At 38.2% G+C, this 23,438-nt stretch overlaps 1 protein-coding gene across 1 annotated transcript in view; it reads right to left on the bottom strand.

Moving 5' to 3' along the window:
• CDH8 (cadherin 8) overlaps nt 1-23,438 on the bottom strand; it is a 148,183-nt gene that overhangs the window by 51,109 nt on the left and 73,636 nt on the right. Inside the window, exons 6-9 of the mRNA XM_059481460.1 lie at nt 20,994-21,161; nt 16,538-16,725; nt 13,602-13,855; nt 5,244-5,380 (exon numbers count right to left, since the gene is read on the bottom strand). Coding sequence (XP_059337443.1) covers nt 5,244-5,380; nt 13,602-13,855; nt 16,538-16,725; nt 20,994-21,161 — 747 coding nt within the window. The remainder of the gene's footprint in view (nt 1-5,243; nt 5,381-13,601; nt 13,856-16,537; nt 16,726-20,993; nt 21,162-23,438) is intronic.

Below are 23,438 nucleotides of genomic sequence, written 5' to 3'. Positions count from 1 at the left end.
CTGACTGTTAGGATCCTGACTTCACCAGATTTTACTGAATGGTAGAAAATTCATTTCAAGCAAGTAGCAAAGAACCAAAGATGTGATGAGCCTTTGTACACACAAAAAAGATGCACCAAAAGAGATGTCTGTAATTTAATCATTCATTCTTACTGCACTGCAATTCAGGCTGTCAAAAACCCCTTGCAGATGCCCCCAGATTCCTTTCCTGTTCAGGATACAGCTCCAGAGAGCTCAAACACATGAGCAGCACTATCAACCCTGACTTACAGAGCAAGTCTACATTCAACCCTCTCTCAAGAATTTAAATTTAAAATAAACCTCCCGACCTCAGCTATGACTTTAAGTCCATGTAAGTCTCAGCTACACCACAAACTAATGAGAAATCTCATTAGGTCAGTGTTTAAAGTCCAAAGCCAGTGACAATGTTCACCCTTTATAGCCACAGAGCACAAAGATTCATTCTCAGGAAATCATTTTACAGTGGACCTGCTTCCTCCAGCCTGTCATCACCTTGATATTCCTGCTCCTTTCCATTCAGCAGGGTAAACTTGGTGAATGGCAACGTAGAAAGGAAAGTTAAGAATCAATTCACAGGTTCAATAGCTTTGAGTCTTGCCCTTGCCATGAGTGTATTTCTTCTGCACACCCTCAGCCTGCACTTCAGAGGCATCTTTCAAAGATTGCAAGGCTCTTTCCAATATTATCTTCTCTTGAAAATCCATATGGCAGAATTCAGCACAGAGGAGATGAGCGAGGAGAAAAGTTAAGCAACAAAGAAGCAAAAATTAATTTGATCCCATAAGAAAGAGATGTAAGAAATCACACAATAGGAAAAATGTGCAAAAGATATTTAGGAGTAGACAAATTTAGGGGTAGCAGTTAAGAGGACAAAAGCTGCAGAAGGACATTAAAGGAAAATGTGTAATTAAATCTGAAATATTGAAACCAGCACCTAAATATCACCTGTATCACCTAAACATCACCTGTACTGTGATAATCTCATTCAGTTCATTCTTTTCCACAGATGGCTCTTTGAAGGGTTAATCTGTAGTAACCACAAAAAGATTAAAAAATTCACTCTTGTGGGCATGCAGCTATTAAGGGGAACCTCCCAGTGTGACCATTCATGGGACTCTCTGTCAAGGATATCCCCACCATCCTAAATTGTCACTGTTGGGACCCTCCTGACTCTCCACACCCCACTCACAGCCAGAGCAGGTTTCCTCACTGGTTCCAGCCCATGTTTCCCCCAGCAGAGTCTCAGATCTCTCATTCCATCAAGCCATTTATTCACAGTAACACAGCCGCAGCCTGAGTCTGTGCCTCTGAGGAGGGCCCCCACAAAGACTTCTATCCCTGGGCTTTTATCCCTTCACAGCCTGAGCACAAGGAGGTTTTGGCTATTCTTCCTGAGCCCTGGGCTCCTGCCCTGACTCTGTGTGTCCCTCACCCAGCTGTGCCACAGGTCCTCAGATCCCTTGGCATGCAAAGGGTCACAGGTGACATCCTCCTGTCCCTCTGAGCTCCCATCCAGAGCTCAACCTGCAGCTTGCAAACCAAGCTACCTGCACCAGGTGTGTCCCTCAACACAAGAGGAAGGCACTGTGGTTATTGGGATTTTAGCAGGAGGCAAACCCTGTGCACTGGCCACGCATTTTGGGAACCAGAACGTAAAGGAAATACAAAATTCTGGGCAAAGGTCTGAGGGACAGCCACTTCAGGCAGCTGTTCTTCAGTCTGGCTGGCCACTTTAACTCCCTGAAACAAATGCTGCAGAAAACTAGAAACTCCTTCTAAAGAATCTGTCAGCAGTGGGAAAGTAAAGGAGGGAACAGCACCACCTAAAATGTCTCACTTTGCACAAGTCTCAGAATACAATGGCAATGCTATTTGTCACCAATAGCATGAATTTTGTCTGAACAAGTACTGGCCAGACACTTGCCTATGAATGACAACAGAAAATGTCTTTCTTCTAAATAAAAGCCCAACCAAATGAAAAACCCCACAAAACAACCCCAAACTGGTCCTTTGCCTGTCAAGCACATGTAGAGAAATCACATTCCCCACTGGCTCACACTTTCCTCATCCTTGTTTTGCTAGACATAAAAGAGTTAAATTCATATTTTGGAGCATTAAGATTTAAAATGTTTAAAATTATCCACACACATTTTAAATCTGAGCACTTTTTAAAAGATCAGCCAGTCTGAGCCTGAGGATCTTCACCCCCATTTCCTGTGAAAATGCAGAAGCAGTAATGCTCCTTTCAGCCACACCAACCCTGCCTTGGAAAACTCCTACCTGAGACAGTGGCTAAGGGATGATACAAATAAATAACTTTGTCATAATGACAAGCAGAAAACTGCCAAAAATTAAATCAGCTTAGAGCACAAATTTAAATGCAGGTACGTTACCATCACAAAGCTGAAATAGTGAATTATTGTTTGTCAAAATTTGGTGTTTATCTGTGAAAGTGTGGCTAAATTAGGGCATAGTCATATGATCTAGGATCTACCATGCTGGGAATAAAGAAACAAAAATCCAGCATGATGGCTTATGAGTAGCAAGCAAATTTAATGGCAATTAAATGGCCTGGTCATTGCACTGCAGATGGAGAGGAGAGTCTTGCACAAGCCCTGGGAAGCAGCCAGCCCAGGAAGAGGAAATGTTCCTGCATGAACAATTCCCACATATTCATTTTCCTGTGAGAGATCAGCAGTCCATTAATAGGGCTGTCAGTGAAGGCATTGTAATGACACACTTTGTATTTGCATTTGCTGCTTGTGTCTGCCTCCAACAGATTTCTGCTATTTTGCAACAGAGATTTTGTCTATTATTGTCTTGGAAAAAAAAAAATCTAAAAATGCCCATTTTCCCCTGTTTGACAGTTCTATAAACAAATTTAATTTCTGCTTGAGGAGCTTAAAAATAATTTCACTTAAATAAGCAAAGACAGTAGTCTATGAAATTAAGCCCTTGTTTTATGTAAATGTCAAATAATTATATTAGGAATGCATAAATAAGTCTTCAGCAGGAACACAAATGCTTAGAACAAGATTGGCATTATTATTTTCATAGCTAGTCTGATAAGAGGCAATTTTACAATAGCAGTAGATGCTGAGGCTCCCATGAAGTCTAATGACAAGGCTGATTTCTTGCAAAATTCTTGAGTATAATTATGTTTCAAAAAACTGAAAATGCAACAGGCAGACTTCCTGCTTGTGTGCCTTAGTAAAGTGCACTTCTGGCAGCTTTGCCCTTGCACTGACATGTAAAGGAGATATAAAAATGAACTGGAGGAGTGTCTTGCAAAGTTATTCCTTTTATCTAGTTCCTTTTTAATTTTTTGGAGGAAACAAATTGTAAAATGAATTCACTTTACATCTTATTATTCCAATGTCTGAGAGTGTTGGATCACAAACTAATAATTCTGCTTTCCATGCTGTTGGTAAATCTCATGATCTGAGAAAATTAGTATGAACATTTTATATATTTTTACTTTAAAAATATTAAAATTATTAACTGGTTAGACATTAAGTAGAAAAAGTATGCCAGATTAAACCACACCTTCCTTTCTCTTCTCATGTGCTTCCCTGTGGCTTGGCTTCCCTGCAAGCAGAAAGCATTTCTGCTAATTTAATCAAAGTATTGTTTGAATACTTTGATTAAACAAAGTATTGTTTGATGGCACAAGTGACAGGGCACTGTTGGCACTGCTGGCAATGAAACCCTCAAATTCCTGAGGTGGGTCAGAGCAACACAGGGTACAAGGTTTGGAAGTTGGGAGCTCAGTTCACACCCACATCCACCTTTCCCATGTGTCAAGGATTCCTAATAGGTTTGGTTTTGAAATCCCAATGATGTGATATTGGGACACAGGACAGATGATGGACTTTGGACCTGGTTGGCATAAGATATTTGATAGCAGGATGCCTTGGCAAGAGCAAAGAGAACTTTGAGGATTAAAAGAAGATTCAATCAGATTGGTTTACCAGAAAAAGAAAATTTCATTAAATTCTGCAAGCAAGAGATGTTGTATATGCATAAGTTTGTGTATGTGATTTTAACCTAATCATTGTAGTAAACATTACCAGTCTCCCTAAAACAGTATATAAGCATTGGTTGTCCACAATAAATTTGGGTTCTGATCACCAAATCAGTCTTCCCCATCTCTTTTCATTGCTGACAAGTACCACAGGAAAGGTATTAGACAACAAAAATGGGCCAAATAAGCATATTTTATCCCCCAATGTATTATGTTCATGGCTATGGTACCATGAAACTGAGCTTCAAATGCTCTGTACCGTTATGCTGTATCCTTCAAAGCAGAGATTTGGGGAAAAGCAAACATGGCATCAGGCAGTTCTCTCTGTGCAGGAGTGAGCAGCCCTGGTCACCAGGCTCTGCAGACAGATATTCCTACAGAGCTGGCTCCAGTGTGTGCACACTGGGTTCTGCTGCACCCTGAGTACAGAACAGAAAGGGTTCCAGGGTCTGTGTTCCAGTTCAGGACACAGCACAGGGTGCCAGCCCCAGCTTCACTTTGCCTCAATACTCTTGTGTCACATGCATTGTCTAAAATACAGTGCTAATATGAACAATAAATCACACTGTCATGTGTGATCCTGTCAGCAGCTCCAAATTAATTAAGAATTCTCCTTGATTAAAATCCCTGACCCGTATTGCCAGGCAGGGCAGCTCTCCTGACTCAGGTGTGCAGAGCAGCCACCAGGGCTCTGTGGACCTGAACAGTGCTGGTTCTTGTTGAGAGCTGGGTGTGAGTAAACTCATCCATATGTATCCAACAGCACTCCTTTCATGCAACATTACCCCTGTGCTTAATCATTTATGGCTCTGAAACATAATAGCACTCAGAATTAAGAACGTCTGGCTTGAGCCTTCAATTTACTTCTACAATAGCAAAGCTTTAATTTTTTTCTGTCTTAATAGAGCTAATTATAAGGCTTAGGTCTGGGCTTTTTAAACCATTTTTTAACATTTACCCTGCATACCTTGTACATATGAACTCATCCATCACTTCAGAATATCTATTGCCATTTTCACTAAAAAAAAATGCTGTTGTGAAAACTAAAAGAAATGGAGCTTACACAAAAATTAAGCTTTCTTTCAAAATTCTCTAACTCGAACACCCAATACATTTTCTTTTACTGAATTATGTAAAGTTTGCACTGTTAAAATCAATTATAAACCCAACAGAACAGTCAGAGTACACAAACACTTACTGGTTTCAGTGGCTACAATAGTGATGTTGTGCCATGTGCTGGTTTCTCTGTCCAGGGGTGTTGCCAGGGTTATTTTCCCATCCTCTGCGTTGATGTTGAACTGTCTCTCAAGGTCAGTGTGGCGATCAATGGAAAACCTGCAAAACAGACATCCCTGTAATCTACTTAATGAAGTTGCTGTAATCCATACAGTCACACAGACAATTTAGGGAGCCCTCTGAGAGCTGCAGTTTTATAGCCAAATGGATTGAGAAGCTCAATAGCATAATAATTTAGAAGACAAAAATGACAAACTGATGCTAAAAAATCTTAATAATTATTGCCCAAGGAGTAATTAGCTGTATACCCAGTGTGAAGGTCGTAAAGTGCCCTCAGGTTCACTGGGTAGCATCTCTGAAAAACGGTGCTGATCAAGAGTTAATTACACAATCCATCACATTTATTGGACAGCTTCTATGGTATTTCACAGTAACTGATGATAATTTCTACAGTAATGTATTAAGCCACAAAAGTGGTGGGCTTTGTGGTTATTTTAAAAAAGGGCTGAATAATATTATTTTACCAATAAATCTCAGATTAACGAAGCATGAACAATTCACCAAGCACATTATTTGCTTATGGTTCAAGCAGCTGCATGGGCAGAGCACAGTGAATCACCATTTTTCCCTATAAAACACTGCAAATGCTGGAGGCTTGATTTTTCTCTGGGCTGACATCACTGATGTTTAACCAAACAAGCTCCATCTGACAGGCAGTCAGAGTTTGCAAATGTGAATGTCCAGGTGAATTCTGCAGCCCAAGCAGGGAGCCAGAGCTGCAGTGGATTGCTCCAACGGTGCATTAAGCAGGATGATGATTTAAAGCTCAGGTCCAGATCTCCAGAAAGCTTTTATGTTTGTCCATTTGCACAGAGTTATTTTATTAATGAATTCCTCGTGAAAAGAAGCTAAATGACAAAATTGAGCCTTCAGTTCCCTGACAGGGAAGGTAGGGAAAGAGGGAGTTGAGTGATAAACTATTGATATGGTTTAACAGCAATTGACTTCAAGGGGTTTTACTGAATCCTGATTGTGGATTTATACAAAAGCCTTTTAAGCCTTTGTGGCTGTGTATTACAGAAGCTACCAGCATGCGCTGGCAGTTTTTACATCTGTTCTGCATTACAGACAGTACATTACATTACTCACAATAGTTAGGAGAGTTAGGATAAGGTATCACACTCAATTACTTTATGGAGTGGCCAGAAAAGTGACTCCAGACTGTCACTTTCTCATCACTTTTCTACCTTTTGCAAGCACATTGTTAAAATTCCCCAATAAAAGTAAAAGAATGTATTTTACTGCAGTGAGAATGGCATAGTTATCTGCAAATCAGCTATTCCATTCTGGTTCGTGCTTTAGCAGAAGCAATTTCCAAAAAATATTCTGATTTGGAGTCCCTTTATACACTACAATAAATATATTCCAATGAACTCAAACTCATTCCAGCCTAACACAATCGATTGTAATAGATACAGCATTAGCATCTGATTTCAAAGCTCAGGATTATTGTGTTCATCCTTTTTTTATTTATTTCAGTATCTGATATTTTCATATTTAGAATGAAAGTTGCATTGCAATTAGATTATTTGTGCAAATCATTCTGGAAGATACAGCTCACTTTCAAAAGAGCTCGAAATTATGAAAACTTATCAAAATCTCAGTTTAAGTGTATAAATACTACATTGTTAGAGTTCAAGGCTAACCTGATCACACTGGTAAAGGTACTTCACAAGTAATGGATTTAAGAAGGAAAACCCCAGCTTAACTGCAAAATGGGATTTGTTAGATATTTTTTTTTTAAACTCTCAGAAGAACTAGTTCTACTCATTGAAAAATTACTAGTTAGGTACGAAGAGTACCAGAAAAATATTAAGTCAAAAATATGAACTCAAATTCCAAATATCTTTGCCTCAAGCTGGACACATGCATGTGTATTTGGACATTGAAGTAAACTGATTTTATTGTGAGCTCCACATACTCAGTTCTCAATGGTTCAATGGGAATTGCACTAAACTCAGCATTTCTGAAACGCAGGTCACTTGTGTGGAAGAATAAAGCTGCAGGTATTTAACTTCAGGCAATCATTTTTGAAAATGGATCTTAACTGTATTTTGATGTCTACCTAGTTCCAATTAAATCATTAGAAGTAAAATTCTAGTACTAGTGAAGTTAGTAAAAAATACCTTACAGCCTTTCACAGGTTTAAGATTTCACTCAAGAAAATACAAGAAAAGAGAGCAATCAGCTCTTTGTAAGAAGTCATCACTTAAACCTGTCTTTTCATTTTTGAGTTTTATGTAATGATGCTGAAAGGACTCTACTGATACCAAACATATAAGAATTTTTCCCAGTCCACAAACAAAATAAAATGTAAAATGCTCATATGGTATTCAGTGTTTAGCTGACCTGGGCTTAACATAAATTCCACCGAGGAAAGAGAGTTTTTCTCTAAGGATCAATCCTTCCTTAAACTTCCACTCACGGCCTTCCTGCCATGCAGGTTTTGAAGTTATAAAAGAGGGAGTGAAACATTTTTGAGTTTATAATATCACATTTCATCTCATCCCAGCATTATTTACTCACAACACAAGCCCAGCAATTCAAGAGGAAACATTTTTAACATAAGTTGAGTGTCTTTGCAAGACAACAACCTCTCCTGATTTTAATGTGATAAATATTTGTTACAAAACCAAAAAATAAAATCTGCAGGGTCATAAACCTGGGAAAACTAACAATACATTTGCAGTTTTCTTTTCACGATAATGATGTTGTAACTCTTTTTAATGGGAATGCATTGTCAGATCCATAAAACATACATAAAACATATATTTCTCTAAAAATGAGAAAATAATATCTTGGGAAATAATATCTTTTGAAATTGCTATAAAGCCAGCAGAGGTTATAGGGAAGTTTGGGTTAGTTTATGAGTCTGCTATGGCAGTTATAGGAACAACCCCACAGTGGTTTAACAGAAGCCTGGAAAGGATTCTCAGTCCTGCTCTTGCACTGTTGCTGTTATGACTTTATTTGATCTACTCATTATTTGCACTAATGTAAATAGGAGCAGAAACTCTTTTTTTGCTGCTCCTTCTGAGATTTGAACCCCAGCACTGACACCCCAGGAGTGGTAAATCTCCATTTCTATGAATGCCAGGCAGATTGGACAGGGTACTTAGTGACAGATAAACAACTGCACCACTGGGGAGCCACAAAATATTGAGTTTGGTTTTTTTAAGGCCTGCTGTGAATTAAGAAAATGATCAACTGCTGCCAAAGATGAAATCTCTGCTGAAAGGAATGGGGAAAACCAGCTCCAGTGAATCTTATCTCTGCACAGAGAAAGCACTGAAGGGCAGTGATTTATAGGAGGGCACTGGCTGGATAGGAAGGAACATTATTGCTCATGCTTTTTGCTGTGTGCCTGGATCATGCCTTAGCCAAGATAACTCAGTGCACATGAACAAAACATCCTTATAAAGTAACACCAGGGGCATGGAGGGGGCACTGCTGGAGCCACAGCTGGGTGCCAGCACTGGAACCCACCCACAGCTGGGTGCCAGCCCTGGAGCCACAGCTGGGTGCCAGCCCTGGAGCCCACCCACAGCTGTGTGCCAGCCCTGGAGCCCACCCACAGCTGTGTGCCAGCCCTGGAGCCCACCCACAGCTGGGTGCCAGCACTGGAACCCACCCACAGCTGTGTGCCAGGACTGGAGCCACAGCTGGGTGCCAGCCCTGGAGCCCACAGCTGTGTCCCAGCAGGGGATGACATTCCCATGCTGTAGTTTCTCAGGATGTGCCACCCTGCCCACACCAGAGCCTCACAGCTCAGCTGGACTCACTGGGCCCGCTCCCCAAAGGAGAAGCAGGCATCCAGATGTGGCCCTGACACAAAATCCTGGAATTACTGGGCTGGAACACAACAAGCTGCAATTATTTGCAATTATTACCCAACTCTGTAAAGCCTTTTCACCATCAGCCTTAAAAATAGGAGGCCCTTGAGCAGCATGCACTGCACAATGGCAACTAAGGATCAAAAAGAGCTTGTGTTGCTTATTTTAAAACTGATGGATTAGAAAAATATCACAGATTCACAAAATATCCTAACTCCAAGGATCATCAGATTCCAACTCAAGGATCTGCACAGGACTGTCATGGACATATTTTGTGAAAAATCCTTTTGCTCAGGATTTTTTCTCCTGAGAAGCTGAGAAGCCTGAGAGGAAAAGAAAAACATTCATTATCTGCTGCTGTGGAATGCAACAGGTGCATCTGTGATTGGTCCATGTTGGTTTTTTCTAATTAATGGCCAATCACAGTCAGCTGGCTCAGACTCTCTGAGAGTCAGGAGCTTTTGTTGTTCATTCCTTTCCTTTCCTTGCTAGCCTTCTGATGAAATTCGTTCTTCTATTATTTTAGTTTTAATATATCAATTTCTTTTAATATAATATATATCATAAAATAATAAATCAGTCTTCTGAAACATGGAGTCGAGATTCTCATCTCTTCCCTTGTGCTACGACCCCTGTGAATACCACCACACAGGACAGCCCCAAAAATCCATTTATTTACCTGCTTGTAAATCTATGAGAGGCTTTGTGCCTTTAGATCAAGTGGGAGAAAGTTCAGACAATGCTTTATAATTTCTAAACAAGCATTAAAAGCAAACTACTGGTGAATTGGTTAGAAATGAGGATGAACAATTAAAAAAAAAAAAAAAGAAATTAATAGAATAGTCTGGGTTGGAAAGGATCCTCTCATTCCAACCTCTGCCTTGGGCAGGGACACCTTCCCCTAAGACCACAAGCTTCTTTCCAGGCTGTATTTGATAATAACTTTTCTAAATTCTTTAACATTTTATCCTTTGCCTCAATTATCAGACTCTTCCCACGTTCAGAGATATCCAAGTTTGATTTCATTTGTGGCACTGCAATGCTCTGAATGTGTGGAGCCTTTGTGTATCAGACTAATGCAAAGCAGACGTGGTATTGGGAGCACAGAAGGTGATTCATATTTTGTTTGTGCTGCCTGGGTTTTTATAACAAATGTACACAGTAGCTCTGTCTAAGCTAAATATTGATAGAACAGATATCTATTGAAAAAAATGTAATTTCCTTGAAATATAAGTCCTTATTACTTGTTAAAATTCTGTTTTGAAGGGAAAAAAGGGGATTTTAAAAAGGCCAGGCAACACTAACATAAAAACAGTCCATCCGTTTTAGAACAGCTTGCTGTAATTTTTCAAATTTTTAACTAAAGTTTGATATTTTTGGTATCATAGAAAATATGCATAAAATCTGCATCATATATAGGTGATAAAATAACAGAATTAACACCTGAAATGTACATTCCAATCAATAAAACCAGTGCTTGAGTATGTTTCTGTTAGAACTTGCCAGCTTCTTATTTTGATCCAAACTGGAAAGAAAGCAATTGTATTTCTGCTCCTACTTGTTCCATAGTATTTTCCCTCTTTTAATAGTAGAATTATTTTTTCTGTCTTTAAATTTTTATGCAAAAAATGCAAAAAATAAGAGAAGAATTTGAGCTTTCTAAAGCTCTCCCAGATAAATCCTAATTAATCAGGTAAGCAAGCAAGAGTAAAAAAGTTGCACAGAAAAGTTGCAAAAAACTTGCATAGAAAATTGGGCTCTGTATATTCCTTAATTAGTATTAAGCCAATATTTTAGAAAATATTAAATCTTATAAAGTACTGTATCTATTATTTAAAGAAAATATACAAATTATACCAATAAATTACGTTTGTTTTTAATGTAATTAATTTTGGCCAGTTCTGTTTCATGTATGTTGTGTTTTTATATGACCTGATGAGCAATAACATTCGAATTAAGTTTCCAAACACAAAGTATTTTTGTTTTTAAAAGTTTGAAGTTCTCTTGATTTATAAAATGATGAAAAGGGGAAAACTAGACAAATCTTTTACTCAGATCCATTTTTTTGGGCTTGGGCAGAATAAAAAGGATAAGTTTTAGAACAGTAGTCGGTTTGTAAAAAGTCTGAATTCTTAAGAGTTTGAGGCAGGTGAGAAAAAAAATTCCCGAGCAGCAGAAGAGGAGTGGAAAAGCAGCCAAGGTAAGAGTGAAGCAGGGGTGGAGGCAGAGGAAGAGGAGCCAGGACAAGAGCAAAGAGAGCAGGGAAGAAGCTGAGGTTCCATTGAAAGAGAGATTGCTGTGGAGCTGGAACACAGGGAGGAGATTTGCTGTCACCATGGCTGGTCTCACACTCCTCTCAGAGGATCTTTTTTGTCTTTTTCACAGACACCAGTGGGCAGCAGCAAGAAAATCGGTGATGGAACCACTGCTTCAATTGTGACAGATCAAACCCTGCCATTCTATGGTATTTTTGTTTAGGAATCTGTGGTAGCTGATGCTGTGGTTATCTGCTTTTGAAAGTCTGATTTAAGAATGAGAATTACAGAATCAAAGGATATCCTGCGTGGGAAGGGACCACAAGGATTGAGTGTTGGAATCTGAAATTCAGGGAATTCTCAGAACTTTGGGCCTGTAAGGCACAGCTTGGAATTAAACACAGGATTTGATCTGAGACCTTAGAAAAGGCTTCCAAACTTAGGGGACAAAGCAAGAATGTGGATTTATAGTTTAAAGCAGAGACACATTAAGCTTTAAATTAAATTTAGAGTTTTAGAGTTTAAGATACAGAAAAAATAAAAGTAGTTACAAAGGTAAAGAAGGAGTTTAGAATGCAGCACTGTAGGTTTGTGTGTTATAACATGATTGGCTAAGAAAGCTTACACTGTACCATGAGCCCATAGGATGAAATATTTAAGGATTGAGTCAAAAACATAAATATCCTTGTTGGCAGTGTTTTATTGGTCAATAACTCCTTAAAAGGTCCTGTAACTAAAGGTCTTGTGACCTTCTGAACCATGTGGTGAAGATGTGAGCCTAACTCACCCTTCCTGCCTGAGTAGAAGGTAAGAAAAATAAACTGCATCATCTAAAAACCTCAGAGGTCCCATCTCTAACTCATTCAAAACTCCTTCAAAAATCCCCATAATTGAGTTTGACTCCTGTCTCTGCCCAGACCCCCCAGCAATCCCCCCCGTCCATCCCTGGTGTCCAAACCCTCCTGGAGCTCTGGCAGCCTCAGGGCTGTGCCCATTCCCTGGAGCCTGGGCAGTGCCAGCACCTCTGGGGGATCAGAACCCTTCCCTGATCTCAGCCTGAGCCTGCTAAACTCCAGCCATTCCTGGGGGATCAGAACCCTTCCCTGATCTCCAGCTCTTCCCTAGGTACTGTCCCTGGCCCAGAGCAGAGATCAGAGCTGCCTCTCAAGAGGAAGTTGTGTAAAACTCAAACATACTCTCCAACATCTTCACACACAAGTCCTAAAGCATCCAAGCACGTTGGCAAATCTGAATTTCTAATTCTGAAGATGCTGTACTATGATATGCATCATGTAGGGCCTGTACATAAAGGTTGAAAGTCCAGCTCTGCAACAAACCTGATGGAAGTGACAGTGATTAGAAAATGATAGTGATAGAATATGATGGATTATAACAACTAACATCATCCTCCTGATGCTGCCTGCCCTGAATTCCCTGAGGCAGCAATGCACAGTGATGATTACTATTAAATAGACTCTCTCCACATATACTTTTGCTATGAATTTCACATTTTGGTGTTGGTTTTCCTAATGCCTTTAGCAGGCAGTACTACTACACAGAGCAGAATGTGCTTTGGAACACTCAGCACACCATGCAATCACTACCAAGGGGGAGGGGAACATGTGCACTCATCAAAACAGATAAAACCCACTGATCTGAGCCAAGTGGAATAAAAGATTTTGTTCAAATTAGATCAAAAAGGGAAAATGTTATAGACTGAAGATGCAGAAGTCATATGGGCATAATCATCTCTGACTTTGTATCTTTAAACCAGGAATGGGTTTAGACAAAGGAATACAAAATATGTTTTGACAACCTTACAACTGCATACCAAAAACTCAGTATTGTTAGTGCAGACACTACTGGATTATTTAAATTCACTGCAGAGATACACTCTGATGATTCAACCCCATCCAACCTCATTTCTCATAAGAACCACTCACATTTCTCATTTTCACTGCATTCCTCTGTTTCATAAGACTACTCCTATGGCAAGGAGCATTTTGGGGACTTTGAAAATGATCTGAACTGATAAATCTAACATCATAAACCAAACCCTACCCTGGCATTTTCACAGAAAGAGAGCAGCATGAAAACAGCCACACAGTGATTGGGGAATACACTTGGGATCAGCCAGCAGCACTCCCAAAAAACCCCTTAAAGCAGCCCTACCTTATAGGGCTGGAAGACACGTCGGGATCATGGGCCGTCACCTGCCCCAGCACAGAGTTGAGAGCAGCATTTTCATGTACTTCCAGAAGGTAGGTGGGTGAGGAGAAGACCGGGGGCTCGTCAGCGTCCTCCACCACGATCTTGACGGTGGCCGTGTCCTTGAAGGGGCCCCCGCTGAGGAAGCGAGGGTCGATGTGGATGTTGGCTGCCTCCACCTTCAGCGTGTAGGACTTCTTGGTCTCAAAGTCCAGTGGCTGTTGAGAAGGACAAGGATAAATGTCATTTATCAGAGAACAAGTGGTGGCAATGCTGATGGATGGGAGTTATGTGCATTTTTAAGCACACGGAATCATTTCAAAGCAGGCACTTCCCTCTCCCAGAGAACCCAACCTCCAGGTTTTCTATAGAATCTGTTTATTTACCAGCCTCAGAGAAAACAGCACTGTTTCCCTGTTTCTCACAAGAAATTTACTGAAATATTCCCTCTCATGAATTATACCATTACAATTACATATCAGACAAATACTACAAATTTGTTTGGGATGACACAAGTTGCATACCAATAATGCATTTCATCAGTGCTTTACTGGCTGGAGATAAGAAAACAAATTCAACTGGCTCCACAAAGAATAAATATTTTATTACTTCCAGAACAATGTGAGAAATGCAAAGAACTAGAAATTATTATTTGTTGGATAGGAGAAACAAAATGTAGAGCTAATCATATGAGAAGGTACTTCAATATTCTTGCACTACAAGTACTTCTGTATTTCAGTTTACAGGAGTAAATGAGCTAGAAATCTCTTAGGAATTTCTTAAAACTGTAGCAATTTCTACTTCTGTATCATTTCTCTTTTTTTTTTTCCCCACAGACAGAATCACAAAACAAATTACTTTATTCTATCAATATACCTGCCATGTTACCACTGTTTTTACTATTTTACAGTCCTATATTAACTCATAAAAGATGAAAACTCAGTGGATTTAAGGGACTGAAACACCAAATAAACCCCAAATCTGTGACACTTTTGAGTGTTAGACTTTTTCATTATGGGAGATTCAAGTTTGTGTCTTGAAGCACATTAGTATATTCACTTCATAATTCTCTTGTGTCTCACAACCATTCAAATTTCAAAGATGCAAATTGCCAAGCATTGGGAAGATATTAAGATTTACATTATAATGTCTGAGGCATAAAAAGAAGAGGACATAGACACTCTGAATCTGTAATGCAAATACCAGCAAGAGCACAAACAGGAATCTTCAGGAAGTCTGTCAAAGCCTTCAATATGTATATCTTCAAATTCTGTGGATTTTTTTTCAGGTATGAATCAAGCTCTAAAGGGATTTGCTCTTGCTCACAAATTCTAGTAAACACAAGAAAATCTTGCTTCTTTTGCAGCTCTTAAATTAGTACGCTTTTGAAATTATGAATGGGGATTTATAAATCAGCATATTCACAATTTGCCAATCATGGCTCCTGTAGCACTCCTTCAATTGCTTTTCATATGCTTTACAGAAATGACAGCACCCCAATACATTTAGTCATGCCTAATCAGAATATCATATTGAAAATTTACTCAGCATTGTCTAAAGCCCATGATTTTATGCTGAAGAAAATCTGTTGGTGAGCAGTACCCTCCATACATCATCTACTGGAGTAGAACCAAAATTATTATTGCTGTCAGAATGAAAATATGAAACAACATTATGGTTGAGATTCAGTTATGAAATAAAGCCAAGGGAACTGGGGCAAAAGGCTAATTGCCTCAGCTTACAGGAGAGGCCACAGCACACAATAAATAACAGTAAGGAAGAGTTGGGATGTATATCATAATTTTCTCTTTAGCAAAGCAAATATAAATTTAGATAAATATACAACAGTTTATTATAAAGCTACAGTGCTGACCTACTCACTGAGAAAGAGAGAACACAAAGTTTTGACAGGCAATCTGCCTGACCTCTTTAATGACAGGTGCAAGTGGAATATTAATTACCTGTGCCTACTGGATTCACCTTTTCTCACTGGAATATCATGGTTTGGGTTTTGTTTACTTTTGGTTTTTATGAACAAAGATTAATTTAGAGTGATCTGTGCTATGCAGTTAAAACCCTCTGCCACTCCTATAAATTATATTAATATCCTTTCTTAGAACAGAGCACGAGGAACAGCTTTTTCTCCTTCCCCAGAAAATAGTGACAATTAAAGCTGCAATTAATGTTTCCCTGGGTTTATTTTGGTTTTCTTCTATGCTGCCTCTCCCCATATTTCTGTAGATAATCGGGTGATGTTTTTGTTGTGTACATGCAAATACCTCACCTTCGCACTTCAAGACTGTACAAGCATAGAAAAGGTAACATGGTTTTCTTTAGGGCCCAAATTTGACACTTTTCATGTGAAACTACCAATCTCCTTAATAAAAGTCAGTGAAATCCCTGTTCATTACGTGAAGACAGCTCAACATGAGAAAAAGGTAGAAGACTAAGCTCTGAAAAATCAGGTAATTTAATTAATGTACCGTGATTTATTTTTCTCTGAACAGCTACACCGGAAATCAAATAATTGAGAGAAGTTATTTGATGGATACTCAGCCAAGATTTTACAGAAATTTAAACCACCACCAAAGTGGAATTTAATCTACTCTTTTCTTTTGGAACCAAGGAAACAAAATCTTGGTGGTGTCATGATGTGACCACATGGGAGCCCGGATAAGATTAACATTTCCAGCACCCATGGATGTCTCCCCAGTGAATTTTCTCAATGGAAATTCAGAGGAACATGGCCAGTGCACCCCTTTTCATCACTCCACTGGCTTGACACCTCATCCATGGATGAAAGAACCCCTGGAAATGCAGCATCTTCTCACAGAGCTGAGTCTGGCTGGGTAGTAACACATACACTAAACATTTATGTTTTTAACAGAGATAAGATTTACCTTTCTCACTCTGATAATGCCATCCTGAGTTTGGGCATCCGTGGTGATCTCAAACACATCCATTCCATCTCCTTCAATAATATCATATGATGATTTGGCATTTTCTCCAATATCCAGGTCATTTGCTCTCACCCTTCCTATTGGTTCACCAAGAGCAACATCTTCCATGACTGAGAAGTGATAGAGACCTTACAAAAAAGAGGAAAAGACTGAATATGACAGCTGTTCCAGTGTCCCCTGGGTGCATTAAATATTTACACATCCCCAACACCAACTCTTGAGATCTGCACCCAAGCCCCATTTACACAAATTATTGACTGAAAGCAGCACAGTGTGGTCCTCACACAAGAATATTCACTTTACTGTAGCTGAGTGTCCTGTCCATTCCAGCAGTCTCCTCCTTCTGCCTTGCAGGGATGTTTTGTGTTGGCAAACACAAATATTGAGCTCCTTTCAACACTGCAGAACTTATCTTTTTATACAGATATTTTATTCTCAAGGAGTTACAATTCAACCAAGAAACTTTGGCTATTACTCCACAAAAAAATGGTATAATTCTTTAAAAATCTGTTGTCTAAATACTTACATAACTTCAAATATTTTCTACATAACTTGAAATATTTACTACTGTTTAAAATGTACTTTCATTTTGCTTGTTTAAACCCTTCCTCCTCACTTCTGTGGTAAGAAACGAATCAGGAAACATTCAAGGAAACTCCCAATTTTTTTTTACTGGAAACAAAAACTTTTCATAGTAATCATTACTGTGTTTACTACTTTTTGCAGAGTTACACTAAAATCCATTAGAAATTACAATTCAAATTGTCAATATTTTATTTTTTGTTACACCTGCTTCAAATCTTTTAAGCTAAAAAGGATCAAAAAATCTATTTAGATATATTATTTTAGGTAGAATTTTTCAAGGCAAAACCCAAAATACCTATTTTCTTTTGTATCTCCCTGCTCCTTACATTACTCTAAAAACAAGACACACATTTTATACCCAAAATTCTTTCTAGAGTCCTCCTATTTCTACCTCTTTATAATTGACTCTTATTGAAGTTAAGATTAATATAGGAGCTAATCAAACAAAATGCTGCTCAGGAGTTAAAATAAGCAAAGAATTCAAGGGTAATAGAAGAGACCATTAAAATAATTTTAACACAGGATTCTGGCCTTGTTCTTCCCTGTCTTCCCTGTTGTTCTAAGACAATCTGTTAAGAGCAGGTAATAATTTTCCAAAAACAATGTTCTGGAGTTCTGGCTTTACCTGTTGTAAATTATTTCAGGAGCAACAGTTGAAAATAAGACGGAAACTGAGGAATTCACAAATACATGTATTAGCTGCACAATGAAATCCCAAAGTGACTTGTTTTTAATGTTGCTAGGCTAAATTATTAGAGATAATTTGGAGATCATCAAGATTCCTCAGAATATCCATAATGGCTCAAAAACAATGAGCAGCCAAAGCAATTAAGTGCCTTGGGAGATTAAATTATGCATTCATCATTTACTCTGCTGTCCACACTTTGTGGTTTGAATCTCCAGGCACAGCTGATTGCATTATTAAGTTGAAATTTTGCTCGCAGATTTATTAAAACAGTTTACAAAATATTAAGAAAAATTTAAAAGTTATGATGCAGCTTACTCTTTTACACAAATTCCTCTCCAGAATTATGAATTGTATCGTAGGACTGAGCTGACCAGAATATCCACACTGGGCATCTTTGAAAGCCCTGGGTTTCCACAGCAGTGCACAGTTCCTCTCATTACAATTCTGTGGTAAACTGCCAGGTTAAAAACTTCAGTGACTTATAAAACGCCTCTAAAATTATTTCAGAGAGATTACAAAAGTAGTGAAAGTTCATCTTTTTCATTTCTAAAACCCAGGAGGCTAACTCTCTGAAATCAAACCATAAATATACATTTCTGTCCTGCCTGGAAACAATAACCTGATAGAACACCCTGTTTCCCGAGCTCATTACCATTTATTGTGCAAGCAGCATGTATTACATCTTATGAATTTCTATTTCATTCTGGCTGGGCTTATTGTAAGTTTGATCCTTTCTTATTTTCCTTTCCAGGCAAATGCAAACTGTGCTTCAACAGTGTAGAAAAAAATAACAAAGTCAGATTTGCTCAGCTCTTGTCCAAGGGCAGAGTCGTGGCTAATCTGTGGTGCTAGGCACCTTTTAAAAGGTAGAATTTGTAATAACACCCAGATCCAATGTTACTATGGCTCATCATTAAAGCAATAAATACATAATACCCAGCAATAATTACACAATACATAATAATATTATATGTTATTTATATAATAAATATATATGGATATATATTTATTATATGTTTCAATGTTTATTATATATTTATTATATGTTTCAATGTTTAGACTTATAGTCCTAAAATACTTATGTTCTTTAAAATAAAAACCTTGCTCTAATCAAATTCTGTCTCTATAAAATTATTATTAATTATATATTACTTTAAAATATATACATACACATATATATAGACATATATCATACATATATATACACATATATAAAATACATATATATTACACATATAAACATATATACATATATATAATACATATATAAAAATAAAATAACCCAGTATATATATAATATATAAAACAACCAGTAAAATATAAATAAAATAACCATATAAAATAATATATATATAGACATATATAATACATATATATACATATATATATGTAAAAAATACATACATATACATATATATAAAATACATATATATACACATATATATAATACATATATATATATACACATATACACGCACACACACATTTATATATATATTTATATATATATAAAATAAAATAACCCAGTGATAAGCAGGTTTTTTTCCCTTAAGAATTTGCATAATGGTCAGTGGTTATTCCTAGGGGGAAGCTCAAATCCTGCAGGGGCTGTAACAGCTTCAGAGGCAGCACCATCCTCGATGCTGCAGGAAAACTCATCCAGGAGCAAATGTATTCCAGGGATAGGGATGCAGCGTGCCCAAAAGCCCTGGGAAAGGGCAGTTTCACCCCCACATGCTGTGGCCCTGGGCTGCCCCAGTTTGGACCAGCTGTGCTGCTGATTTTGGGTCAGATTTTTGCCCTGTTGGCTTCCTGAGGCTGTGCAATGTAAAGCCAGGTAAGCTGGCAAAGGCAGGTCTGTGCTCCCTGAGTGGAGCCACAGGACCCTGCAGGTACAAAAGAGACATCCCTCTGCAGGCTGGTGATAGAGCTCAGCTGTGGGCACGGCATTGTTAGGGAAATTCTTGGAAAACACTAACGCAGGGAAAGGCAGTACAACAGGACACAAAGTCAAAAATTTATGCATTTCCTGCTTTATGAGAGAAAACCTTTTATTGTGCAGAGTGCTTATCTGTTAAAAACCACGAAGATGAGGTAATAAAATATATATTTTGAAAATAAGCTTTTGCCTCTGCTTATTTGTATTAGATTTCTCTCTCTCTCTCTATGTACATTTTCTACAGGCTACAGAAGCAGATTTATCAAATGCTGAACAGTAGGATAAACTCATTTTACTCTGTGTCCTCAGAATAGGGCAAAAGTGGATTTGAAGTCATCCATAGATGGAAAAAAATTACCTTTACACTGGTTCCTGAGCACCTTGTTAGAAAAAAGGAAAACAAAAATGATGCAAAATCTGGATGCAGCCTCAAAAAACTTTTAACTTTAATTTTCCAGAACAAGCTGGATAAAATGCTAAGTTTCTAATAGTGTATTAGGTTGCACCAGCTCCAAATAAAATCAATCCAGTCATTATGCTTTTCTTCCTCTTTTTTTTTTTTTCTATTTTGTCTTCATCTTGGAAACAGACTACAAAGCTTGCAGAGAATCTCAGCAGGATGCCAAATCATTTTAACCTAACTCAGCAAGATACCCATTGGAACCACAGTAGAAAATATGGATTTTGAATTAAAGATCAACAATTATCTAGATTCAGACTTATCTTCTTTGTTTTCTTCAGTATTGCCTAATTAGTCAAGGCTTTTATTCCTTTTATCTGTTATATGTGTCTTTTACTGGTGGTGTCACTTGTCTGCATGAGATGGAAGCAGCAAAGCACACAGAAGCAACTGCACTGAGAGGAAATAAATATGTTTTCAGCAGTGTCCAAATAAATATGTTTTCAGCAGTGTCCAGGCCCTTTTGGGTGGGTGTAAGAGGGGTAACAAGGAAGGCAGAGATCTGAACACTGTTGTGGACATTACTCTCTTTTTTCTAAGCTCTTAATCAGGTAGAGGATGATTAACCTTTCTCACAGCTGTGATGTAGTCACAGCTACATCTTTTAAATGACATTAAAAATCCTGGCAATATGAAGATTTAAAAATACTTGAATTTAAGAAAAAAAAAAGAAAAACACCATAGTTTTTTAAATAGGAGCACACACACATACAATGGCACTTACTCTGTGCAAACTTAGGAGGATTGTCATTCACATCACTGAGGGTAATGGTCACTGTTGTAGTTCCAGAGAGTCCACCCATATGTCCTCCCATGTCCTTTGCTTGGATGACCACAAAATATTCTTCTTTGGCTTCTCTGTCCATGTTGGGAAGAGCTGTTTTAATTATAGCTACAATAATGGGGGGGAGGAAACAATCAGGTTCAGACACAAATTCAGTTTGCAGCTGTTTTTATGGATATATGCAAATATTGGTATACAAAAAATGTCAAAGGTCCAGTTAGGTTGCCTCTTAATACAAAAGATGAAAAAGAATTTGAGATTTTGAAAAAACTGTATTAGAGGTCACCTACCTTGATTTAATTAGAAATGCACTGAAGCTGTGGTTCAAAACCCAAGAATTAATCATAGCTGTGATACATATTTCTATTTCATTTTATTCCTGACAAACTTATTGGTTTCTGCCCTGTCTCCCACAGAAATCCATCTTTACCCCACAGAATTCCCAAACAGAAGACATCAACATAGAAATCTGACTCTGTGAACACTCTTAACCACATTTGCTCAGATTGTTTAAAATAATTAAAACCCAAACCCATTATTTAATCTGCTCCTGTGTAGATTGCAGAACACAGTTCTTCTCTTAAGTCTTAAACTGATTGCCTAAAATTGACCAGGAGAAAGCCAAACTCCACTCACTGCTCAAGGGGGGGTCACCTGTGGAACAATGATCTCACCAAGCTGCCATCACCTACTTTATGTGGTTAAGATGCTTTTAAACCTACAGAAGTTCAATGATCTGCTGTATACCGAAATATAAAATGTGAGTGGGCTGAAGGAAATATCAACGATGGAGAGTTTGGTTAATTCTGGAGCCAGATCCACTGTAAACTCCTAGAGATTTCATGGACATGTAGTAGAAGGAATAACAACTTTTTCTTTCCACCTATAATGTGCTAATATATTCACAACATGTATTGAAAGTGTAATACTAAATGTTTAAAGGTAAATTTAAATAGTGCTCATTGCAGTTTAGTCAAGTCCACCATGATCATAGCATAACAGACTAAAGAAGCCCCACTAAACCTAGGGAATACAATTCAAAATGTGCCATTGAAAAATGGCTTTTTTGTTAAATCAATTTTTTTAAAAATTCCATTTAAAAATAATGTTTTCTTGCAGACACTGACAGTAACTCAACAAATCTTTGTTTTAGTTTTGTTTTCTTTTTTGGGATTGGAATAGCTGTGGAGGCTTCATCCACCTCTTACTCTTTTGTCTGGCACAGGTTCTGCTAACCAAGCCTTTTAGAAATGACACTGGCTGAAATGCTGAGATTACCTGTTCATATAGAATAAAGAAACAGTCTTTTTGCATTAATAGAGATGCCTTTTTGTAAATTCTAACATTTACAAATTATAAAGAACATGCTAACATTTATGAAATATCCATTTATCTTTAACAATGTAATACTAAGAACCTGATCAGACCTTCTTTTCATGGCTGGGGACCACACTAAGAGCAAGGGGGTGTAAGGCATTTATAAAAAAGCAATTCACTTCCTCCATAAACCACCAAATATAACATGAGAGCAGGCTTGGAACCTACACTCTTGTAATTTTTTTCCGTGCAATATTTTTGGTTGTTGCCTCACATATTTTAGAGTTCTGCAGGAAAATGGAACCTCTGCAGCAGCCAAGGCAGAGAAATCTCTTATTCCCAAGGAATTTAGAGCCACAGGGGGCTGGGGGTGGAAGGGACCTCTGGAGATCAGCAGGTCCAGCCCCTCTGCCAAGGAAGGGTCACCTGCAGCAGGTGACACAGCAACACGAGCAGAGGCACAGGGAAACTCTCAATTAGTGAGTTTTTATTCCAGCACAGGCAATAAAAAGCCCACAGTAAGAAGGGTTTGGAGCCTCAAGGCCAATGGCCCAGCAGGTGAAAGTGCCTCAGGAGGGAGCCCACATTATTCTGCCACACACTGAAGAAAATGCTTGCGTTAAAATTTCTGAGTGAAAGCAGGGGAGCAACAAACCCCATTTATCAGATTTGATAGGTGCAAAATACAGTCAGTGAAAGAGTAGGGTCATTTCCTCCATGGCAGGCTGGATAAGGGAAGTAAATGATGCTTAATTCTAAAAGCATCTGACAGTTGTGGCTGGTTTGGACTGACTGGGTTACTACTGATGAATAATAATGATGCATTCTGCAAATAAGTCTATTGTTATAAGTGAAATGACTCATAAAATGCATTCTAATGCAAAGCCAGGCTATCAGAATTTGGTCCACATTCATTTTTTTCACTAATATAGCAGATGCAAATATCAATGAACCATTATTTCAATAGGGCTTGCATTAAGCATACTGTACTTTATCTCCATTATTTTTTTAGGCAGAGTTTCTATGTTTGTTTGGGTTTTGTAACCTAATTTACATAGTTCACTCTAG

The sequence above is a fragment of the Ammospiza nelsoni genome, chromosome 13, assembly GCF_027579445.1.
Source record: "Ammospiza nelsoni isolate bAmmNel1 chromosome 13, bAmmNel1.pri, whole genome shotgun sequence".
NCBI classification, from domain to species: domain Eukaryota; kingdom Metazoa; phylum Chordata; class Aves; order Passeriformes; family Passerellidae; genus Ammospiza; species Ammospiza nelsoni.
The sequence above is the reverse complement of the archived record's forward strand: the minus strand, read 5'-3'. Positions and strand labels throughout refer to the sequence as shown.